Here is a 21,146-nt window from a genome sequence, read left to right as displayed (position 1 = left end):
CACCTTTTCTATGTGCATTCGTCTACTGAAGCACTTTGAGTTGCTTCCCTCTTTGGGCTGTTGTGTATAGGTGCTGCTGTGACTGCTAATAATGCCAAATACTGTTCTTAGACTGAATGGAAGTACTTCTATAATTTAATACATTCGGTGAAATGCGGTAATAGTAACACTTTTGCATTGTTATCTATTCCAAGGAGGTTTTCAGGAGTTCCTTAAAGTAGTTTTTCATTCCAGAGTCTTTCATAATTATCCAGACCACAGCTTGGCATATTGAAAACACCTCAGACTCAAGCAAACTAGTCTTAATTCCTAATTTTGCTCATAGTAGGTGGATGAGTGTTGCAGTTGATTTCTCAACAATGTTGCAGTGGATTCGTTTCTAAGAGGAGGAGTGTGGTGGGGGCAAGAGGCGCGGAGTCACCACACAAACCCCGGGAGTCGGGTGAAAGCAGGCCTGAGGCGAGCTGCCTGCAGACTCGTTTGAGTTAGTACAACAGCTTATATAGCCAAGACCAGCCAATCCAGTCAAGGGATGGTCTATGCTCCAACCAATCACAGCCTGTTGCCAGGCAGTTTCCAAAGCCATTCAATTACAGCCTGTTGCCAGTCAAGCTCTTGTCGCCAGGCAGTTTCTGAAACCATCCAATCATGGCCAGCCATCAGTCAGGCTCTGTTGTCATGTGGTTTCCGAAGCCACCCAATCAAAATCTTGGGAGGAAGAACCCTGTGACAGATCATCATGTTTCCTGGTCATCCTCATTTTTATACTGTCTTCTGCATACACTGTGCAGAGTTCATTTTTTTTCAGAGCATAATTTCATTGACTGAAATTAAGGAACAAAACTAGATGTGATCCTCTAGCAGTAGAGTTCTGTGACCTACAGTCAGTTTTATCTCTGAGGCGGTCAAGGTTGTTGGTTTTCAGACTTCCTACACAAAAGCATCATACAAAACCAGTAAGGCCTCAAGCAACTTTATCATTTGCTGATGTATTTTTTGACATTTTCCACAAGAAATTGCTTTATGTTCCTTTTTAGCTTATTATTGTTTTATGTCTTGCTCAGCATCCTGCCCAGTGTAAATAACATATGTTCAGGTGACATGTTGTTTCATTGAAATAAGTTACCTAGGAAACACCCTTATCTGACTTTGTAAAAGAAAGGGGGAGGATTGGGTCTAACAGACTTTCAAATCTTCTTGCCCTCTTATACAGCTAGGATAATGCTTGGTATGTGGCAGATGTTCAAACAAGGCTCAGTTTAGTGTTTCTATGTTAAAAAAAGTTATGGCACATTATGAGGTGGGGGTCATCGCTTTATCCACCACCGACTCAAGTTGGTCTGGCTATCTTGTGATTTTTAATAATAGTAAAAATTTTATCAGTGTTAATGTGTGGTACCAAACTCTGATTTAAGAATATGGGCTTTTAGCCGGCGCCGCAGCTCACTAGGCTAATCCTCCGCCTTGCGGCGCCAGTACCCCGGGTTCTAGTCCCGGTTGGGGCGCCGATCCTGTCCCGGTTGCCCCTCTTCCAGGCCAGCTCTCTGCTCTGGCCAGGGAGTGCAGTGGAGGATGGCCCAAGTGCTTGGGCCCTGCACCCCATGGGAGACCAGGAGAAGCACCTGGCTCCTGCCATCGGATCAGGCGCAGTGTGCCGGCCGCAGCGTGCCTACCGCGGCGGCCATTGGAGGGTGAACCAACGGCAAAGGAAGACCTTTCTCTCTGTCTCTCTCTCACTGTCCACTCTGCCTGTCAAAAAAAAAATAATAATAATAATATGGGCTTTGGAATCAATAGACTTTGCATCAGAGTTTTAAATGAACCCATGTCACACATCCACTGAATATCTGCCATGAAGCAGGCATTGTATACTCACGAAAAGAACATCTGTCATTTGAACTTCATTTTTTTCAGAATACCTGCTCCCTAGAACTGTAGCCTACTATATTAATAATTAGAAAAAGTATAGTTAACATTCTTAATTCTCAAAATAGAAGTTTTGTATTATGTCAAATATAAAGATAATAGGAAGTCAATCTAAATATGTGTTTTTAACTGATATTTTTATTTATTTCTAGGCCTATCACGGTCACCATCAAGCACTGGAGGTGCTAGTGCAATCTTTGTTAGATCTTGATGTGAGAAATAGTAGTGGAAGAACACCCTTAGATCTGGCAGCATTTAAGGGTCATGTGGAATGTGTGGATGTGCTCATTAATCAGGGAGCCTCCATCTTAGTGAAGGATTACATTTTGAAGAGAACACCTATACATGCAGCAGGTATGCCAGATGTTATCCTGGACTTATTTACTGCTTTCCATCTAATATTTTCTCTTTCAGTTTCTAGTATACAATACTCCTGGTAAATTGTCTTTAAATTTTTTACTTCAAATGGTAAAATGATTGTATTTTTAGAGGAAAGCTAGCAAGATATACCAACTTTAAGAAGTCATTTTCTGCCTTAGAAGTTGTATTTATATCAAATCTTTAATTTTTTTTTTTTTTTTTTTTTTTTTTGACAGGCAGAGTGGACAGAGAGAGAGACAGAGAGAAAGGTCTTCCTTTTGCCGTTGGTTCACCCTCCAATGGCCGCCGCTGTAGGCGCGCTGCGGCCAGTGCACCGCGCTGATCCGATAGCAGGAGCCAGGTGCTTCTCCTGGTCTCCCATGGGGTGCAGGGCCCAAGGACTTGGGCCATCCTCCACTGCACTCCCGGGCCACAGCAGAGAGCTGGCCTGGAAGAGGGGCAACCGGGACAGGATCGGTGCCCCGACCGGGACTAGAACCCGGTGTGCCGGCGCCGCAAGGCGGAAGATTAGCCTAGTGAGCCGCGGCGCCGGCCAAAATCTTTAAATTCTTTATCAAAGCAGTAATTTTTTTACTTCTTTTTTGATGGAAGTTATTTTGGATTGGAACATGGCTTTTATTCAACAATTGATAAACATTCTGACTCATTGTACCAGTGTTCTGCATTAACCATTGTTTCAGACAAAATATGTAGGTCATCTGCTTTATGTAAGAATTACTTCATGTTGTAATTTTGTGACTTTACTGGTAATGTGAAGACTACAGAAATCTGTAACCAAGTCATTAAAGCAACTTGATACCAGCTGTTTATCACTAGAAAGTGCAGAGGCACAGTTCTCTACAGGAATTATATTTTTTCTTTTAAATTTATTTGCATTTTATTTGAAAGGCAGACAGATCTTGCATCTGCTGGTTCACTCCCCACATGCCTATAACAGCCAAGGCTGAACCAGGCCAAAGCCAACAGTCCAGAACTCTGTCTGGGTGTCCCATGGGAGTGTCAGAGACCCAAGTACTTGAGCCATCATCTACTACTTCGCAGGGTGCACATTAGCAAGAAACTGGATCGGAAGCAGAGTAGCCAAGACTCGAACCAGGCACTCCAGTATGGATGCAACCAGATTTAACCCCTACACCAAATGCTCGCCCCATTTTAAGTAACCAAGACAGGTTTTACTTCAAATGGTAAAATGATTTTATTTTTAGAGGAAAGCCAGCAAGATATACCAACTTTAAGAAGTCATTTTCTGCCTTAGAAGTTGTATTTATATCAATTCTTTAGCTGAGTGTTTTTCTTATCTTCAGTGGGCTATCTTTATGTGATTAGATTGATTTCACTTAGTCTGCTTTTACAGAGTGATCCTTGAGATCATTTGAAGGTTGGATTTTATTTCTATACATGTTTATTTTATTTGTAAAGTTTGCATTGAAGACCATAGATAGCACCCACTCTGGCTCCCAGAGCAGTCTTTCAGAACTATCAAATACTCAAACAGGGATCAGAGGCAAATATTTTAATAATGGATTAAGACCCCAAATAAATTTATATTTAAGAGGTCAAATGCTATCACTTTGTAGTAGCTTATTCTGTAAAAGAGTAAAGTTCTGTCAGCCAACAAATAGAAAAATTATATTGTAACCACAGGTCATTTGTAGAACTAATTAAAGCTTTCATGGAGTTTTGCATTAATATTTCAGTGTTGAGCTAAAAAATTTACCAGTCCCTCACAAATGGCTCAACAATGCCATATAATCCAGCATAAGTTCTACCTACAAAAAAAAACTTATAGGTTAATGTTAGCACCTACCTATTCAATGAATGCAAGCCTTCATTTTGTAGATGTCTTTCAAATTTGGAGGTCTGCCAGGGAGCATAAGTCATGAAAAAACTCAGATTTTTTTTTTCTGGAGGTGAGCCAGTTATCTCCCAGAGTGATGCTATGCTTGGTGTTCTGACACAAAAACACTCTTCAGTAGCTATTGTGCAATGAGTATACATGAATCTTTTCAAAAATGTTGGGCCAAATAAGATCTCCTTGAACTATCCCCAGGTGTTATGGTCTCTGTCTCTCTCTCTCTCTCTGTCTCTCTCTCTCTCTCTTTTTTTTTTTTTTTTTTTTTTTTAATTAGGCAGAGTTAGAGAGACAGAGAGAAAGGTCTTCCTTTTCCATTGGTTTACCCCCCCAATGGTTGCTGCAGCCGGCACGCTGCGCCAATCCGAAGCTGGGAGCCAGGTGCTTCTCCTGGTCTCCCATGCGGGTGCAGGGCCCAAGCACTTGGGCCATCCTCCACTGCACTCCCGGGCCACAGCAGAGAGCTGGACTGGAAGAGGAGCAACTGGGACAGAATACGGCGCCCCGACCGGGACTAAAACCCGGGGTACTGGCACCGCAGGCAGAGGATTAGCCTAGTGAGCTGTGGTGCCGGCCATGGTCTGTTTATTACTGAGCAGAGTACAGCTCAGTAATCAAATTGGATGGAGTCGGAAAGGGGTGATGGTTCTAAGCTACAAATCTTACTATTAGAATTTAAAATAGGTATCAGAACATACTTCAGAATCGTGGTAGCTAGCTTGCTTTCACTAGTTTTGTCATCTAATTAGGAAGAATATTGGTACAGTGTTCCCCTCTGTATCATTATATGGCTTATATATGCTTTTAAACTTCAAACTTGATTGTATATAAGAGTAAGACCACACTTAAGCAAAAGATTTAACTGATTTTAAAAGCTTTCTGTTTTCTTTGGGATATGACTTTGCTTTATCCTTCCCCATTTTGTGTTATTTGGAAATACATAAGCACGATTTCATAGATGAATGTTGTAAATATATCATTTGACATTCTTTGAGCTATTGGTTACAGAATATGTAACTGAAAGTGGTTTCAGTGATAGGTGTTTAGTCTTTCACATAAATCAGCCAGAGAGTGTGGCAGCGATGGCCAAGTGGTTAAGGCGTTGGACTTGAAAACAGCTGGTGTTGTGGTGTCGACAGTATCCACATGGGCAACTGGTTCATGTCCTAGGTGCTTCACTTCTAATCCTGCTCCCAGCTAATATGCTTGGGAAAGAAGCAAAGGATGGCCCAAGTACTTCAGGTCTTTGCACCCACATGGGAAACCTGGAAAAACTTCCTGGCTTTGGCCTGGCCCAGCCCTGGCCTTTGCAGCCATTTGGGGAGTGAACCGGCAGATGGAAGATCTCTCTCTCTTTCTCTGTCTCATCCTCTCTCTCTATAACTCTGCCTTTCAAGTAAATAAATTTAATTTTTAAAAATGGCCAAAGTTAGATATATTTCCAGGTTTGGTTTATTCCTCCTGGGCCAAATTCTCTTACTCTTTATTTTATTTTATTTAAAAAAAAAAAAAGGGGGGGGGGTGGGCGTGCAAGGGTTTAACTTAATTATTTGAGAGACAGAACAAGCTCTCATCTGCTAGTTCACTCTTCAGATGCCTGCCTTTTGTGTTGGTGTTGCAGGATAGTCACTGCTTCTTTACAGGGTCCCATCTAAAATCAAGAAAGAGGGGTGTTTTTCATTATCAAACATAAAAGTATTTCCCAGCAGCCCTGTGGACTTCAAAATCCCAGTGGTTAAGTCTGGACCATGTGCTCACCTTAACTGATCACAGGCAAAGAGAACAGGGTTGTTGGTCTAACATGATTTTACCCATTGACTACAAGCAGGCTGCTTTCCCTGATCACAGCACCAGAAAGCTATATAAAATGAGCATTCCATTAGCTTACAGATGCTGAGGGTGGGAGTTTAGGGGGAAGAGGGCTGTGCTGACTATCCTGAGGCAGTAGAACTTCCTTTGTACCTGTAGCTTTTATTATTTCATATTAAATTCAGTCCCCAAATTTAATACTAGAAAATGTGCTGTAAGGTGTACATTTTTTATATTTATCATTATAGAATAAAATTTCAAAATTTCACTTTACAGCAACAAATGGTCACTCGGAATGCTTACGGCTGTTAATAGGAAATGCAGAACCACAGAATGCGGTAGATATTCAAGATGGAAATGGACAGTAAGTTTCAGTAACTTTTAAATTACTTCTGGGATAACTGTTAGTCTTCATGTGCTCCTGTGGGAGTAATTCTGTCATAGTATGTTACTGAGCAGCATCAAACATGGTGTCTTCATTTTAAGAGAACTGAATTCTTTTTTGTTTGATTGAATCCTCTAATGTCCACTACTACAGACCAAAGCCTGGGTCTTGTTCACTGGCTTCCGATATGGGTGGCAAGGACCCAAGTGCTTGAGCCACATCATTTGCTGCCTCCCAAGGTGTAACAGGAAGCTGGAATGGAAGTGGAGTAGTTAGTACTCAAACCAGGCATTCTAGTGTGGGATGTGGAAGGTCCCATGTAGCAACTTAGGTGCTGCGCCCAGCGCCTGCCCACCGGCCCTCACCACCTCAGTCCCGAGTGTCCCCTCAGATGCCTTCACAGAGCGCTCAACTGCAAGATACGGAGGCAGGTTTCAGACAGGGAAACTATATATAACTCTATATTCCTGATTCTTGGGTCTTTCGGCATTGGGTTTTTGTCCTCCGGAGGGATAAAATCTGTGGGAGTCAGCTCGAATGGGCAAGGGAGCATGTGTGCTGCCCCTAAATGCAGTTTTTAAATGTAAGCGTAATTCAAAACTGCACCGGAGAGCGGCATGCTGGGAAACCAGGCCGTCGTGTGGTTTGACTGTTGTTCAGAGTGCAGTCCAAGTGGTGGCGCTGAGCGTGTCACTGTTCTTACCCAGGACGCCTCTGATGCTGTCTGTTCTCAACGGGCACACGGACTGTGTCTACTCACTGCTGAACAAGGGAGCAAACGTGGATGCCAAAGACAAGTGGGGAAGGACGGCCCTGCACAGGGGGGTAAGCAGAACGCCTCATCTCCTAGCCTCTTAGTATCTAAAACTAGGCTGTTGGACTTTTCTTCATTAAACTGTTACCAAATCATGTTTACTGGCTTTTTACTTACAGGATCTTAGAGATTATCTGTTCCCCCAGTAACTTTGTTTTATATGAATCTAAGTAATTACAAAGCATAACTTAATCCAGAGAATAGTAATGCTGGAAGAAAATTGTAAAAGCCTAAAAACCTTGAGTAGAATTAATATCAATTTGAGTTTTTCCCATTATCTCAGCTATTTCCTTACATATCTTTATTTTAACTTCTCAACTTCATTATTTTCACTGGATTATATCTCCCTATTTTTCATACTACTTTTGTGGTTCTGCTTAACTGGAATGTTAAGCCACTTTCAATAAAAATACTAGATTACTGAGAAAATTATAAACAACCCTAATTGGTGAAAAGATGTGAGTAGTATGGACTTTAAAATGTTTAAATTAGCTGAAGTCGGCAAGGATTCAGCCATTTACAAGTTATTTTTCTTTCAGGCGGTTACGGGTCATGAAGAATGTGTGGATGCGTTGCTGCAGCATGGTGCTAAGTGCTTGCTCCGGGATAGCAGAGGTCGAACTCCCATACACTTGTCCGCGGCCTGTGGACACATTGGGGTCCTTGGCGCCCTGCTGCAGTCGGCAGCATCCATGGACGCAAACCCAGCCCTCGCAGACAATCATGGCTACACCGCGCTTCACTGGGCTTGCTACAATGGTTAAGTACACCACAGAAACGGCCTCAGGTTCCTGTGAATGTACCGAGCAGACAGCTGTCATGTATTCTGCTACTAGGGAAATGATATGTTAACAAGGGAAACTTAAAGTTGGAGAAGAGTAGAAAGCCTAGGAACAAGCCCCCGTTGTAGCTGTAACTCACTTCTGTCCTTTGCCAAGGCTTTAGTTGCCAAAGATATTTCAAGATAATCCATGACATTTTTTGAAGTGTTTTTTCAGACCTTTTAGTTCAACCAAGATATGCATTTCTAAGAGGTTTTTAAAACATTTTCATACCTTTTGTATAGTATGCTTGTATTGAGGATGTTCTTTAAGTCTTCTGAATGCTCTTTTAAAAAAAAAAATTAAGATTTTATTTATTTATTTGAAAGGCAGTGTTACAGAGCGGGGGGGGGGTGGGTCTTCCATCCGCTGGTTTACTCCCCAAATGGCTGCAACGGCCAAAGCTACACCAATCTGAAGCCAGGAGCTTTCTCTGAGTCTCTCACGTGGGTGCAGGGGTCCAAGGACTTGAGTCATCCTCTATTGCTTTCCCAGGCCATAGCAGAGAGCTGGATCGGAAGTGGAGCAGCCAGGATTCAAACTGGCGCTCATATGGGATGCTGGCACTGCAGGTGGTGGCCCCTGAGTGCTGTTCCATTAGAAAAAGGTGATCAGAATAGAGGAAATAATGAACTGCATCACATCAGAACTGCGGTCATTGTGTGCGTTCTGAGCGCATCACAGTCTCACCACTGACACACATGCTCAGTGTTTTGAAGCAGATCTTGGACACTCGGATGGGTGAGCTTTGCTGCCTGACTAGAGCAGAAGTACTTTCTGCTTCCTAGAGGCTCAAAGTTACCCTGTACCTGTCACAGGCTCTCAGCAGGTCATTCAGGGAAGCAGGAAGCTTTTTTTTTTTTGGACAGGCAGAGTCGACAGAAAGCTATTTTTAAGGTGTAAATGATAAAATAGTTTGGTATATGAAATATCACTATTAAAATAATTTATTGAATAGAGCAATACATTAGTTTCTTCCCTTCCTGCAGGACCCTAGGTTTGATCATCATAGAAAACATTCATATATTGCTGGCGCCGCGGCTCACTAGGCTAATCCTCCGCCTTGTAGCACCGGCACCCTGGGTTCTAGTCCCGGTCGGGGCACCGGATTCTGTCCCGGTTGCTCCTCTTCCAGTCCAGCTCTCTGCTGTGGCCAGGGAGTGCAGTGGAGGATGGTCCAAGTGCTTGGGCCCTGCACCCCATGGGAGACCAGGAGAAGCACCTGGCTCCTGCTATCGGATCAGCGTGGTGCGCTGGCAGCAGCGCGCCAGCCGTGGCGGCCATTGGAGGGTGAACCAACGGCAAAGGAAGACCTTTCTCTCTGTCTGTCTCTCTCACTGTCCATTCTGCCTGTCAAAAAAATTTAAAAAAAAAAATTCATATATTACATACATGTAAGCATGAGTTTTGTTGAAGTTTGTTTGGACTTAAGGCTTTAGCGGAGAAAAGAGGTGTTTTTGTTTCTTCTTTTTATCTTAGTACAGCACTGAGATAAGTTTTAGTTGTAACATACCTACAAAGCATAGTTTGCATTTCTAACAACTTTCTCTAAAAGTGTGAAGGAAATATAAATTACCTCTTTATATAACTATTTGCTTAAAAAATGTGGGGTTTTTTTTTTTAAGATTTTATTTATTTATTTGAGAGGTAGAATTAGAGAGAGAGGGAGAGACAGAGAAGGGTCTTCCATCTGCTGGTTCACTCTCCGAATGTCCGCAGCAGCTGGAATTGGGCTGATCTGAAGCCAAGAGCTTCTTCCAGGTCTCCCACACGGGTGCCAGGGCCCAAGCATTTTGGCCATCTTCTGCTTTCCCAGGCCATAGCAGAGAGCTGGATCAGAAGGGGAGCAGCCGGAACTAGAACCTGCACCCATATGGGATGCCGGCTCCACAGGCAGAGGCTTAGCCCAGTAGGCCACAGTGCTGGTTCCAGGTCTGTCTGTTCTAAGATTAGCTGCCTGCCTCACCAGAAAGTGGAGGTCTGCCGTCTTTCTGTAATCAGCTACTTCCTGGTTCTTCTGTTGGAAACCATTAGGACAGAGAATGTTGAATTATGATCAAAGAGGAGAAATGTGAATCTTGGGAAATTATAGTTAAATTATTTTAATAAATGTTTCATAGATAAATTTTAAATGTTTATACTAATCCTATACCAGAGTTGAGAGATCCATTCTTACATGGTAAGAAAGTACTGGGCTATTCCCAAAAATTGTTTTTTGGTTACTCTTGGTCATCCTGCAGTTCTGAGTGCTCACAGTATACACAACATGAATAATTAAATATATTGCTCAGTCAAAAAACTGAAGGTTAATCTGTTTCCTTTTCATTGCCTCAGACCCTTAACCAGCAGTTTTGAAAACTGTAAAACATTTGAGATTGACTTTTTTTTCCTTTTTCAACTCAGTAATGCTGGTCTTTAATGAGTATAGTGAAGTCCCCAAGCCCTAGAAGATACTGTATTTTTGCCTTGGGAGTTTGATTTGCATTTATAATGTCACTGGATATTTACAAGTGTAAGGAAAACTCCTAATACTTAATATAGTGGGACAACATCCACAAATGTGAATTTTGTTTAGAATGGGCATTTCTGTAAAACTGTTCTGAAGCAAATTCTGACTGCTAGACACACACAAACACACCAACACACACCCCAGTGGAAGTCACACAGCAGGGTATTCTTCCTCAGGTAGAGCATTTAGTTGTGAATGCGTGGTCACTGTCCCTTGGAGCTGCTCTCACATTTCTCACCAGGTTCCCTACTCTGTCGTTGCCCAGTGTAGACTCTGTAAGCATGTTTTTGTTCAGGACGCAGCATTTTGCAGGAATAACATGCCTGGTTGCCACTGAAAGATCCTGACAGATGTGTCTAATTTTCAGAGTGTAGCAAGATTGTGGTGTTTCTGAATTGAGCTGGAAGGAGCTAAATATGTGTTGTCCGTATGCAGTAAGAGACTGTGCAGGCAGTCTAAAATTAATACCATATTTACAGCCAAAAGTCTGTTTTGTAACTTGGTGTTCTTGAAGTAGAATATATAAAATGGTTTCAACGTGACTGGTTATTAGTAATTACTAGTATGACTGGAGAAGAGAATTTGAAAGTACTCCAACAGAACAGAAAACAACCTTTCTCTTGAAGTGGTGGCCAAATTTCAGAAAAGAACAGGCTGTACAAGCTGAAGTTAAAAGTTCAAAAATTTCAGTTTATGTAGTCATTTAATCAAGAAATTGAGTCCTTACTATCTCATTTGTTCCTTTTAAAAATTGATAAATTTTTTAAGATACTGTAAGCATCCTTGGAATTACCCAACTAAAACATGAATAGGGCTTACTTTTCTGTCCATCATCAACTGTGATACAGTGTGGTGAGATTGTTGGCTTGATTTCAGCCACTAATGATTTCTGTAGGTAACCAAGAAATCCTTTTACTCAGTCTACTTCTACTCAAGTGGTCGCTCTCATATTGTGTAGTCTGTGTAGTCACAGAATCTATGTCTGTTGATATTGATAGAAATTGATAATGATAGAAACTGAAACTGAGAAGTGTTAAAATATTTATTGATTTATTAAATAATGTTGCATATTAGTACAAATAATTTTTTTGTGAAAAATAACTATTCTAAAACAATACTTTTTTATTGACAAATGGTAATTCTCTTGAATGACTAGTTTAAGAAATGATTTATTTATTTTGAAATTCAGAGTTAGAGGGATAGAGAGAATCTTCATCTGCTGGTTCGCTCTCCAGATGGCTGCGTGGGCCAGGGCTCCCACGAGAGCGGCAGGGGCCCAAACACTTGGATCATCTGCTGCTGCTTTTTGCATGCCATTAGCAGGGAGCTGGATTGGAAGCAGATCAGTCGGACACAATCATATGGGATGCCTGCTCCATCTGGAATACACCTTCTCAGTATAACCCAGGATTTCCTAGGTAACACTAATTCATGTTCAGTGGAAAGGCTCTTAAATCAATATTGATCAGCTTTCCACTGCTATTTATTTCTCAGTGACAAGTTAATATTTAGAGAGATGGGATTAAAGCAGTAGTAATGAGTTAATATTCAGAGAGAGAATTGGCCTGGTGGGCCCGTGAGTGTGTCTTAGGAGGCACTGTCCTGTATACTACAGGATGTTTAGCAGCAACCCTGGCTTCTGCCTACCAGGTGCCAATAGCATTTCTCCATCCCCTACCGCGATAGCAGAAATGTCTAGACGTTGACAGGTTTCTTTTGACAGGCATAATAGCTACACTGGAGAACCACTGGATTAGAAGAAAAACTGGGCCGGTGCTGTGGTTCACTAGGCTAATCCTCCGCCTTGCGGCGCCGGCACACCAGGTTCTAGTCGCTGTCAGGGCACCGGATTCTGTCCCGGTTGCCCCTCTTCCAGGCCAGCTCTCTGCTCTGGCCAGGGAGTGCAGTGGAGGATGGCTCAAGTGCTTGGGCCCTGCACCCCATGGGAGACCAGGAGAAGCACCTGGCTCCTGCCATCGGATCAGCGCAGTGCGCTGGCCGCAGCGCGCCAGCCGTGGCGGCCATTGGAGGGTGAACCAACGGCAAAGGAAGACCTTTCTCTCTGTCTCTCTCTCTCTATCCACTCTGCCTGTCAAAAAAAAAAAAAAAGAAGAAGAAGAAGAAGAAAAACTGACAGACAGTTAAGAGGCTTCCTAAAGGGACCAGCACTGTGGTGTACTAGGCTAAGCCTCCTCTTGTGGCACCAGCATCCCATATGGGCGCTGGCTCGTGTCCCCTGCTCCTCTTTTGATCCAGCTCTCGACTATGACCTGGGAAAGCAGTGGAAGATGGCCCAAGTGCTTGGGCCCCTGCACCCTTGTGGGAGACCTGGAAGAAGCCCCTGGTTCCTGGCTTTGGATGAGGTCAGCCTAGCCCTTTTGGCCATTTGGGGAGTGAACCAGCGGATAGAAGACCTTTCTGTCCCTGTCTCTCTCTGTAACACTACCTCGCAAATAAATAAAACCTTTAAAAAAGAGAGATGCTTCCTAAAAATTACTTTATTTTCTTGGTGAAACAATTATAATGTTTAAGTTGAGCTGTTGTTTGAGCATGTTAGAATAATTAGCAAAGAAAACTTGATATCACTTTGTTAGATGTTAAGCCATGAAAAGAAAGAGGCTGTGTAGGAACTGAATTTATTCTCAAAGCACATCCCAAATGTCTAGTGGAATAAAAGAAGCAGTATTTCATTTGCAGCAATTAGGGTATTTTTGCTAAAACCCTGGCTTTGAAAATTGAGTTAAAAAAATCGGGTTTGAGTTTCTTGTTTTCCAAATTGCTGTTCAAAACTGTGGGCCTACTGTTTCAGTGGGCATTGCCATGGTGGTGCTGGTCCCATCGCATTGGTGGATGGGTGGGGAAATTATTCTACCCCAAAGCTTCAGGCAAAAGTTTTTGTTTGGTGTTGGCTTTTTGTTGCTTTTTTTCTTTTGGATTTCAGTTTTGCGTTTTGCATTGTGATGGTTACTATTGTAGGCCACAGACATAATGGGCAATGAATGGGCAGGAGCAGACCAGTGGGAAGGTGTTCAGGAACTCCTGTGTCTCTAACAGAGAAGGCCGCGCGGAGTAGCAAGGAGATGCTGTGTCAGCTACTGCAGCTGTCAAAGCTGCTGTCTCCCTGGACTTGAAAATTGTTCCTGGCCGGCGCCATGGCTCACTAGGCTAATCCTCCGCCTGCGGCGCCAGCACCCCAGGTTCTAGTCCCAGTTGCTCCTCTTCCCGTCCAGCTCTCTGCTGTGGCCCGGGAAGGCAGTGGAGGCTGGCCCAAGTGTTTGGGCCCTGCACCCACATGGGAGACCAGGAGAAGCACCTGGCTCCTGGCTTCAGATTGGTGAAGCATGCCGGCCTTAGCGGCCATTGGGGGGTGAACCAATGGAAAAAGGAAGACCTTTCTCTCTGTCTCTCTCTCTCTCACTGTCCACTCTGCCTGTCAAAAAAATTAAATTAGATTAAATTTTTTAAAAATTGTTCCTGTGCAGCCTATTTTTATTGAATCAAATGAACAAGAGGGTTTTGCCATGTAATGCAGGGACTGTGGGCCTGGTGGCTTTGTCAGGATGCTTGCCCTTTACCACAGTAATATGATTTCTAGGAACCTGACAAAAATCCTTGTTTCTAAAAAGTACCAGTATGTTCTGTTCCATTCCGTTCCCACTGATAATACCATGGAGACCTTTTTAAAACTAACAGCCAGCTCAAACATTCACAAATTAAATCATTGGTGATGAGCATTCACACTTTGTAGCAGAGTAAGATTTCTATGTGTGCTATCCGGAGGAGGATATTCTACAAGTTAGTAAAAGCTAGCAGCAGAACCAAGTATTTCATTTGCATTTTTAAAAAAGAGAGTATGTTTCTATGTATGTGGCTGTGTTTGCCTAGAAAGTTCCTGCAGCAGTGGAACCACAGTGGTTGTAATCCGAGAGTGGACCTAATCACAGGAATTGGGATGGGGGAGGGATTTGTAATGTCTTCCTTTAAATACTACTGAGTATTTGAGACTTTTGCCACTATCTTTTCTAGATTTTAATACCTGGTTCTTCTTTGCCTATCTAGGTCATGAGACATGTGTAGAACTTCTTTTAGAACAGGAAGTTTTCCAGAAAACAGAAGGAAATGCTTTCAGTCCATTGCATTGTGCTGTGTAAGTAAAGCCGGGATGAGTCAGGTTTGGGTTGAATGTTTTAAGAAACACCACTGCTGTGAGTGATCACCTTGTTACCTTACACAGAATCAATGACAACGAAGGTGCTGCTGAGATGTTGATTGATACGTTAGGCGCCAGCATTGTGAACACGACAGATTCCAAAGGAAGGTGAGAATTCAACTGTGTAGGAAACAGATTTACTTTCCATAGGAAAAACTTTCAGCTTCTAACTTAATGTGAGAATTTATGGAGAATCCATTGTTTGATTTTCTTTTAAAAAAGGATTTTATATATATATGAGGCAAAGTTATAGACAAAGAGGGAGAGACAAAGGTCTTCTATCCACTGGTTCACTCCCCAAATGGCTGCAATGGCCAATCAAAACCTAGGAACCAGGATCTTCTTCTGGGTTTCCCAAGGAGGGGTGCAGGGGCCCAAGGGCTAGGGCCCACATTCCACTGCTTTCCCATCCATAAGCAGAGAGCTGAATCAGAAGAGGAGCAGCCAGGACATTACCCCGCCCGTATGAGATAGGCGCAAGCTTAGCCACAGTGCCAGCCCTGAGAATCTATTATTAAATGAAAGTCAGTTTTTATATTTGCAAGCATAAGCTATTTTAAAATCTTTTTGCATTATAAAGGACTTTGCTATCTACCTATGGCAGTCTTCTTATTAAACATTTTTAATGCAAAGATTCTGCCCCACCCCCACCCCGCATTTTTAAGAAGTATCTTTGTTACCCAGAAATCACTGTTAAAAAGTTAGCACTTTCTAAATAGGAATAATGGCTGGAAGAGGGTGCAGCAGTTGGGTTAGAATTTACTTATCAAAGAATTTTTAATGATATAATGTTACTTTATTACTAGTTCTAGTTTAAAGCCTTCTATATGATCAAAAGTACAAATTTCTGTGGCAGAAATTAGTAAGCTCTATGAAGCCTTTTTGTATCTAGGCAATTTTTTGGTAGAATAATATGTAAACTATGGAAAACTGTATGTCGTAAATTAAAGTTTTTTCAGCATATGCAACTTTTGGATTACATCGTATGTTTCGGTTTCTCTGTGTCGTAGAACTCCTCTGCATGCGGCCGCCTTCACAGACCATGTTGAGTGTTTACAGCTGCTGCTCAGCCACAATGCTCAAGTCAACTCTGTGGACTCTTCTGGAAAAACACCTCTCATGATGGCCGCAGAAAACGGACAAACAAATACCGTTGGTAACGACAACAATGCATCCTGCTTGTGTGTGACTTAGAGTCCAGGCCCAGGACTTCTGCTAGTTTTATCACTTCAGTCTGCACGCACCCCACCTTTTCATCTAGGAGCACAACGTTTTCATTTCCCTTACTGACAGAAGAGGTTAGCAGGGCAGTGTAGCGTGGTGGTCAAGAACACGCCTAGAGTCTGACCGCCTGGATGGAAGTCACAGCACTTCCAGATACGTGCTCTCTTTCACAAAGTGAGAAAAATAGCAGTGCCTCCTCTGTAGAGCTGGTGTTGGGGTAAAATAAATGACTGTAAATACAGAGCATGCAAAGTAGCATTTAAAATTGAGGAAAGACGCAAAATAAATGTTAACTGCTGTTGTTATCCATGACTTATACAGCAATATAGTTATTCTGTACACTCCATGAGACAATACAGTGTTCTGTATTTTTCTTGCACTTAAGTTTTTGTGAAAGGGATTTTTCTTGCTTTATATCTTCATTTCTCTGCAGTGATTATTGGTAATCTAAGAAACATGTCCATAAACTTAGAATTGATGCACTTTTTCCTCCCAGAGATGCTGGTCAGCAGTGCTAGTGCAGATCTGACTTTACAAGATAACAGTAAAAACACCGCCCTGCATTTGGCTTGCAGCAAGGTATGTACGCACCGTGGGGACATGGGTTCACTGTGGAGCTCAGCAGTGATGTTACAGTTTTTATTCTTCACTACTATAGACAGAGCCAGGGACCACATCTCTCATGATAATTGGCATCAGGTTCTTGTACAGAAACACTGACTTATTAGGCGCCGTGGTACATGCAAGTCTCCAGTAAGCCAAGTAAGTTGTAGACTACAAGCCTGAGCATACTCACCATCTTTGCTTCACTCTTCATTCTTCTCATCCTCTCTCCCTACCCCTACTCCTAACACATAGTTAGGCAAATTTTTAAGGCATTAGCCAGGAAAATTTGTGCATGTATGGTCTTGTACATACTACTTTGAGTTACAGCTGCGAATTATTGGGTGTATATAAATTGATTTTTATATATAGTGCTCAAGTTTCTTAAAGAGTTATTTTGTCACAATTTTAGGGTCATGAAACTAGTGCCTTGTTAATATTGGAAAAGATAACAGATAGAAACCTCATCAATGCAACCAATGCAGCCTTGCAAACGTGAGTACTTCTTTGTTGACCTGTAATTCCAAAAAAAAAAAAAAAAAAAAGACTAGATTTTTTTTTTTTTTTTTTTTTTTTTGGACATGTGACCATTGGATTGGGCTCCATTAGTTAAAAAACAGTTAAAAATAAAGAACGGTTTTGGGGTTTTTTGTTTTTTGTTGTTTTTTTGTTTGTTTTTTGACAGGCAGAGTGGATAGTGAGAGAGACAGAGAGAAAGGTCTTCCTTTTGCCGTTGGTTCACCCTCCAATGGCCGCTGCGGCCGGCGCATCTCACTGATCCGAAGCCAGGAGCCAGGTGTTTCTCCTGGTCTCCCATGCGGGTGCAGGGCCCAAAGACTTGGGCCATCCTCTACTGCCTTCCCGGGCCATAGTGGAGAGCTGGCCTGGAAGAGGGGCAACCGGGATAGATTCCGGCGCCCCGGCCGGGACTAGAACCCGGTGTGCTGGCACTGCAAGGCGGAGGATTAGCCTGTTAAGCCACGGCACCGGCCAGTTTTGGGTTTTTTTAAAAAGATTTATTTGAAAGGCAGAGTTAGAGAGAGAGAGGTCTCCCATCAGCTGTTCACTCCCCAGATGGCCACAACAGCCAGAGCTGGGCCAATCCAAAGCCAGGAGCCTGGATCTTCCTTCAGGCCTCCCACATGGGTGCAGGGGGCCCAGGCACTTAGGCCATCTTCGCTGCCTTCCCAGGCACAGCAGCCAGGACTTTTAACTTGCACCCATACAGGATGTCAGCACTATGCCATAGCACCAGCCACAAGTAGTTTTTACAGTTGACAAAACTAATTTCTAAAATCATCACAACTAAAAGGCCTATTACTCAGGACTGGCATTTGGCAAGCCATTAAGATGCTACTTGGGATGCTCACGTCTCATCTTAAAGTGCCTGGGTTCTAGTCCTGGCTCTGCTTCTGAGTCCAGCTTACTGCCTGTGTGCACCCTGTGAGGCAGCAGGTGATGGCTCGATGTGAGTCCTTGCCACCAACAGGAGAGACTGATATAGAGGTCCTGGCTTCTGACCGCGGCCTGGCCCAGCCCTGGCTGTTGCAGGTATTCGGGGAGTAAACCAGCAGATAGAAGATCTCCTTCTGTCTGTCTCTCTCTCTGCCTCTCTGGTTTTCAAATAAAATGAAAATAAATAAGTAAAAATTTTGCAAAAGATTATTACTAAAAAAAACCTTTTGAACTGAAACTCTATTAGAACATTAACAGTACTACATTTTTTTCTCAATCCATTCACCCATATAATTTTCTAAAGGAAAATAGTACTGTTCTGTGTATTTTGTGGAAGTTGGCTATAAATAGGTTTTGACAGTGGCAGTAGATGAGGCAGGAGCTTCGTGTGTGCCTGTAATCTGAGTGGGTTCCAGAAAGACTCTGGGTCCTGAGAGCAGCCAGCCTCCACGTCGACAGCTCAGATCAGCGTCTCCCATGGTCCTCTCTGGGTTTTCATTTGCTCTTCTGCTTTCAGACTTGGGAAAGAGAAAAATCTTAAGAATACTGATTCACAGCCTAGGGTCACTCACATTCTTTGAGGGCCCAAAGATTAGTCATGGCACCTGTAAGCTATTTTCAAAACCTATTAAAATCTGTACTAGTGCTGTGTACAGTTTTTATTCTGGATTCTCCCATGTTCTTTGGGTGACCCCATTTCTTAAAACAATTTGAGAATGCAGTTTCAGGGAGGTTATGTACAGCAGGTGAAGGTGCTACGTGGGACACCCACATTCCATATCAGGTAGCCAGATTCAAGTCCTGCCTCTGCTTGCTGCCTTGCTGATGCACACCATGGAAGATGGCAGATGGTAACCCAGTACTTGGGTCCCTGCCACCCATGTGGGAGACCTGGATGGAGTTCCTGGCTCCTGGCTCCTGGCTTCAGCCTGGTGTAGCCCTGGCTGTTGCGGGCATTTTGGGGAGTGAACCGGACCAATAGCACTCTCTCTCCCTCTTTAACTCTGCCTTTCACGTAAAAGTTAACTTTAAAAATATTTTTCCCAGCGAATTTTTTTTTTTTTAAACAATGAGTCTTTATGGGAAGTAACAGCAGGATTGGTGATGGTGGGAGCCTGCGATGGGACCCAGGGCTAAGCCTGTACACATGGGTTACTGGGTGCCTGTGATGGGACCCAGGGCTAAGCTTGTACACATGAATGAGGTGTGGTGGTTGTGCCCCACAGAGGTCCTGCTGTGGGACTGGCTGCCTCGGGTTTGTATCTCTGGGTACTCACAGCTTGGCAACATGCTGTTTGACAGCCAGAGGTATGTGTGTTTGTACATACGTATACATGTGTAATTACTTTTCCCCTAGACCTCTGCATGTTGCTGCCCGAAATGGGCTAACAATGGTGGTTCAGGAACTTTTGGGGAAAGGAGCAAGTGTGCTTGCAGTAGATGAAAATGGTAAGTAGCTTCTACATTCTCTTCCCTTAACCTGGATCTTACGAGACACTTTTATCTTTAGATCCATATTTGAAGTTAAAAAAAATTGGTATAGTTTTTATTTGGCAAAGTAGGGAGAGACCGCTAATAGTGAATAGTACTTACTGGCAAAGGAGCAAGGGCAAGGCCGCAGGAAGAGCGCATGTAACAGATGGACTCTGAACTCACACGTCTGTTCATCTCCGCAGCCATAGATTGTGTTTAAAGAAACTCACTGAGGCCCTGACGTGTGGACTCTGATGCCAGTTCTTCCATGCACGCACTAAATTCTGTTCCCTTTGCCAACCTGAGAATATCACTGTAATAATTCTTCTCTTCCGTGTTGTGCAGTGACTTTATTTTCTTTCTGGATTGTTTCCCTTGGCATATAAACATTAGTTCTCTCATCTTAAAGAAAATATATCTTATTAATCCCTCTACTGCTGCCGTATTTCTCTGTTCTCTCTTGCGGTACAACTACTCAGGAACGGGTTTTCCTGCTCCTGATGAGACTCCCTTCTCATTCACTCATTCTCCTCAATCTCCTGACGTCAAGTCTTTGCTCCCAACACACTGCAGCACTGTTCTCATGATGTACATGCATGTACAATGCTGCTATAGAGCGGGGTGGCATGGCAGAATGGAATGATGGAAGAGAAAAATTTGGAAATGCAATCAGGAGGGTCATGAAGTGGGTCTTATGACGACTGAGAGAACAGACTCAGAGGAATAAAACGAGAGTCAATTCTTAGTTCTGTTGTACTGGACAGATCAACTTTTGGCACAACTGATTCCCTAGGTAATTGCAACCTTGTTTTAAACAGCATGAATGAGTTTATGCTAGGAATTCCTAGACTTATTTCTCTCCATCTCTGTTTTCATATATCCACCTGCCTAATTATCAATACCACATGGTAATCTAATGAACAGTTCAGAGCTAACATGTCCAGAAACTGAACTTTTGACCCCTCTTCCACAGTCTTGTTCTTGCCGCCCTTCTTGGTCTCAGTTAAGAACAGCCCATCCTTGTTGCACACGGCAGACGCTTAGGAGTTGTCCTTGACACCTTCTCTTTGACACTCTGTGGACTTTTTTATCTATGGCTACCACCCTGGTAGATCCTTTTAACACACATGGGAACGTTTTATTCCTCTGAATCTGTTCTCTCAGTCGTTGTAAGACCCACTGATTACCCTCCTGATTGCATTTCCAAATTTTTCTCTTCCATCATTCCATTCTGCCATGCCACCCCTCGACAGCAGCATTGTACATGCCTTCTGATCTCTGTTCTGGCTGTTTCCTCTGCCTGGAACACTCTGCCTCCCAAGCATTCTTTGACTAAATCCATCAGCTATTGTAGATCAGCTCAAGTTCCGTCTTCTCAATGACGTCTATCCTGACGACCACCGTCTTTGTGTGGCGGCCTGCTACGTAGCCCTACCACCGTGTGTTCAGTCCTTGCTAACCTGCCCTACTCTGTTTTCCTCTTTTATTTTCTATTGGGCTTGTTTCCTCACATACTGTGTATAATTTAACCTTTTTTCTTTTTATGTTGTGGGTTTCCCGCACTAGAATGTGAGCCCTACAAGAGCAGAGATTCCTTGTCAGTTGCCTTCTGGGATGTATTCAAAGCGCTGAGCCGCTGCCTGGACACAGCGGGGTTTCAGTGGCTAACGTCCATGGAAGATGC

The 21,146-nt window shown here is 43.1% G+C and overlaps 1 protein-coding gene across 3 annotated transcripts in view; it reads left to right on the top strand.

Annotated features, from left to right (window-relative positions):
• Positions 1-21,146, top strand: part of ANKRD28 (ankyrin repeat domain 28) — a 186,865-nt gene that overhangs the window by 159,991 nt on the left and 5,728 nt on the right. For all 3 annotated transcript variants that reach the window (XM_062214935.1, XM_062214944.1, XM_062214926.1), the window contains 10 exons: positions 2,079-2,280; positions 6,245-6,332; positions 7,061-7,178; positions 7,707-7,926; positions 14,557-14,644; positions 14,732-14,815; positions 15,718-15,863; positions 16,428-16,510; positions 16,947-17,029; positions 19,347-19,438. In XM_062214935.1, coding sequence (XP_062070919.1) covers positions 2,079-2,280; positions 6,245-6,332; positions 7,061-7,178; positions 7,707-7,926; positions 14,557-14,644; positions 14,732-14,815; positions 15,718-15,863; positions 16,428-16,510; positions 16,947-17,029; positions 19,347-19,438 — 1,204 coding nt within the window. The remainder of the gene's footprint in view (positions 1-2,078; positions 2,281-6,244; positions 6,333-7,060; positions 7,179-7,706; positions 7,927-14,556; positions 14,645-14,731; positions 14,816-15,717; positions 15,864-16,427; positions 16,511-16,946; positions 17,030-19,346; positions 19,439-21,146) is intronic.

Source organism: Lepus europaeus, chromosome 2 (assembly GCF_033115175.1).
Source record: "Lepus europaeus isolate LE1 chromosome 2, mLepTim1.pri, whole genome shotgun sequence".
Lineage (NCBI taxonomy): Eukaryota > Metazoa > Chordata > Mammalia > Lagomorpha > Leporidae > Lepus > Lepus europaeus.
This window is presented reverse-complemented; position numbering and strand designations above follow the sequence as displayed.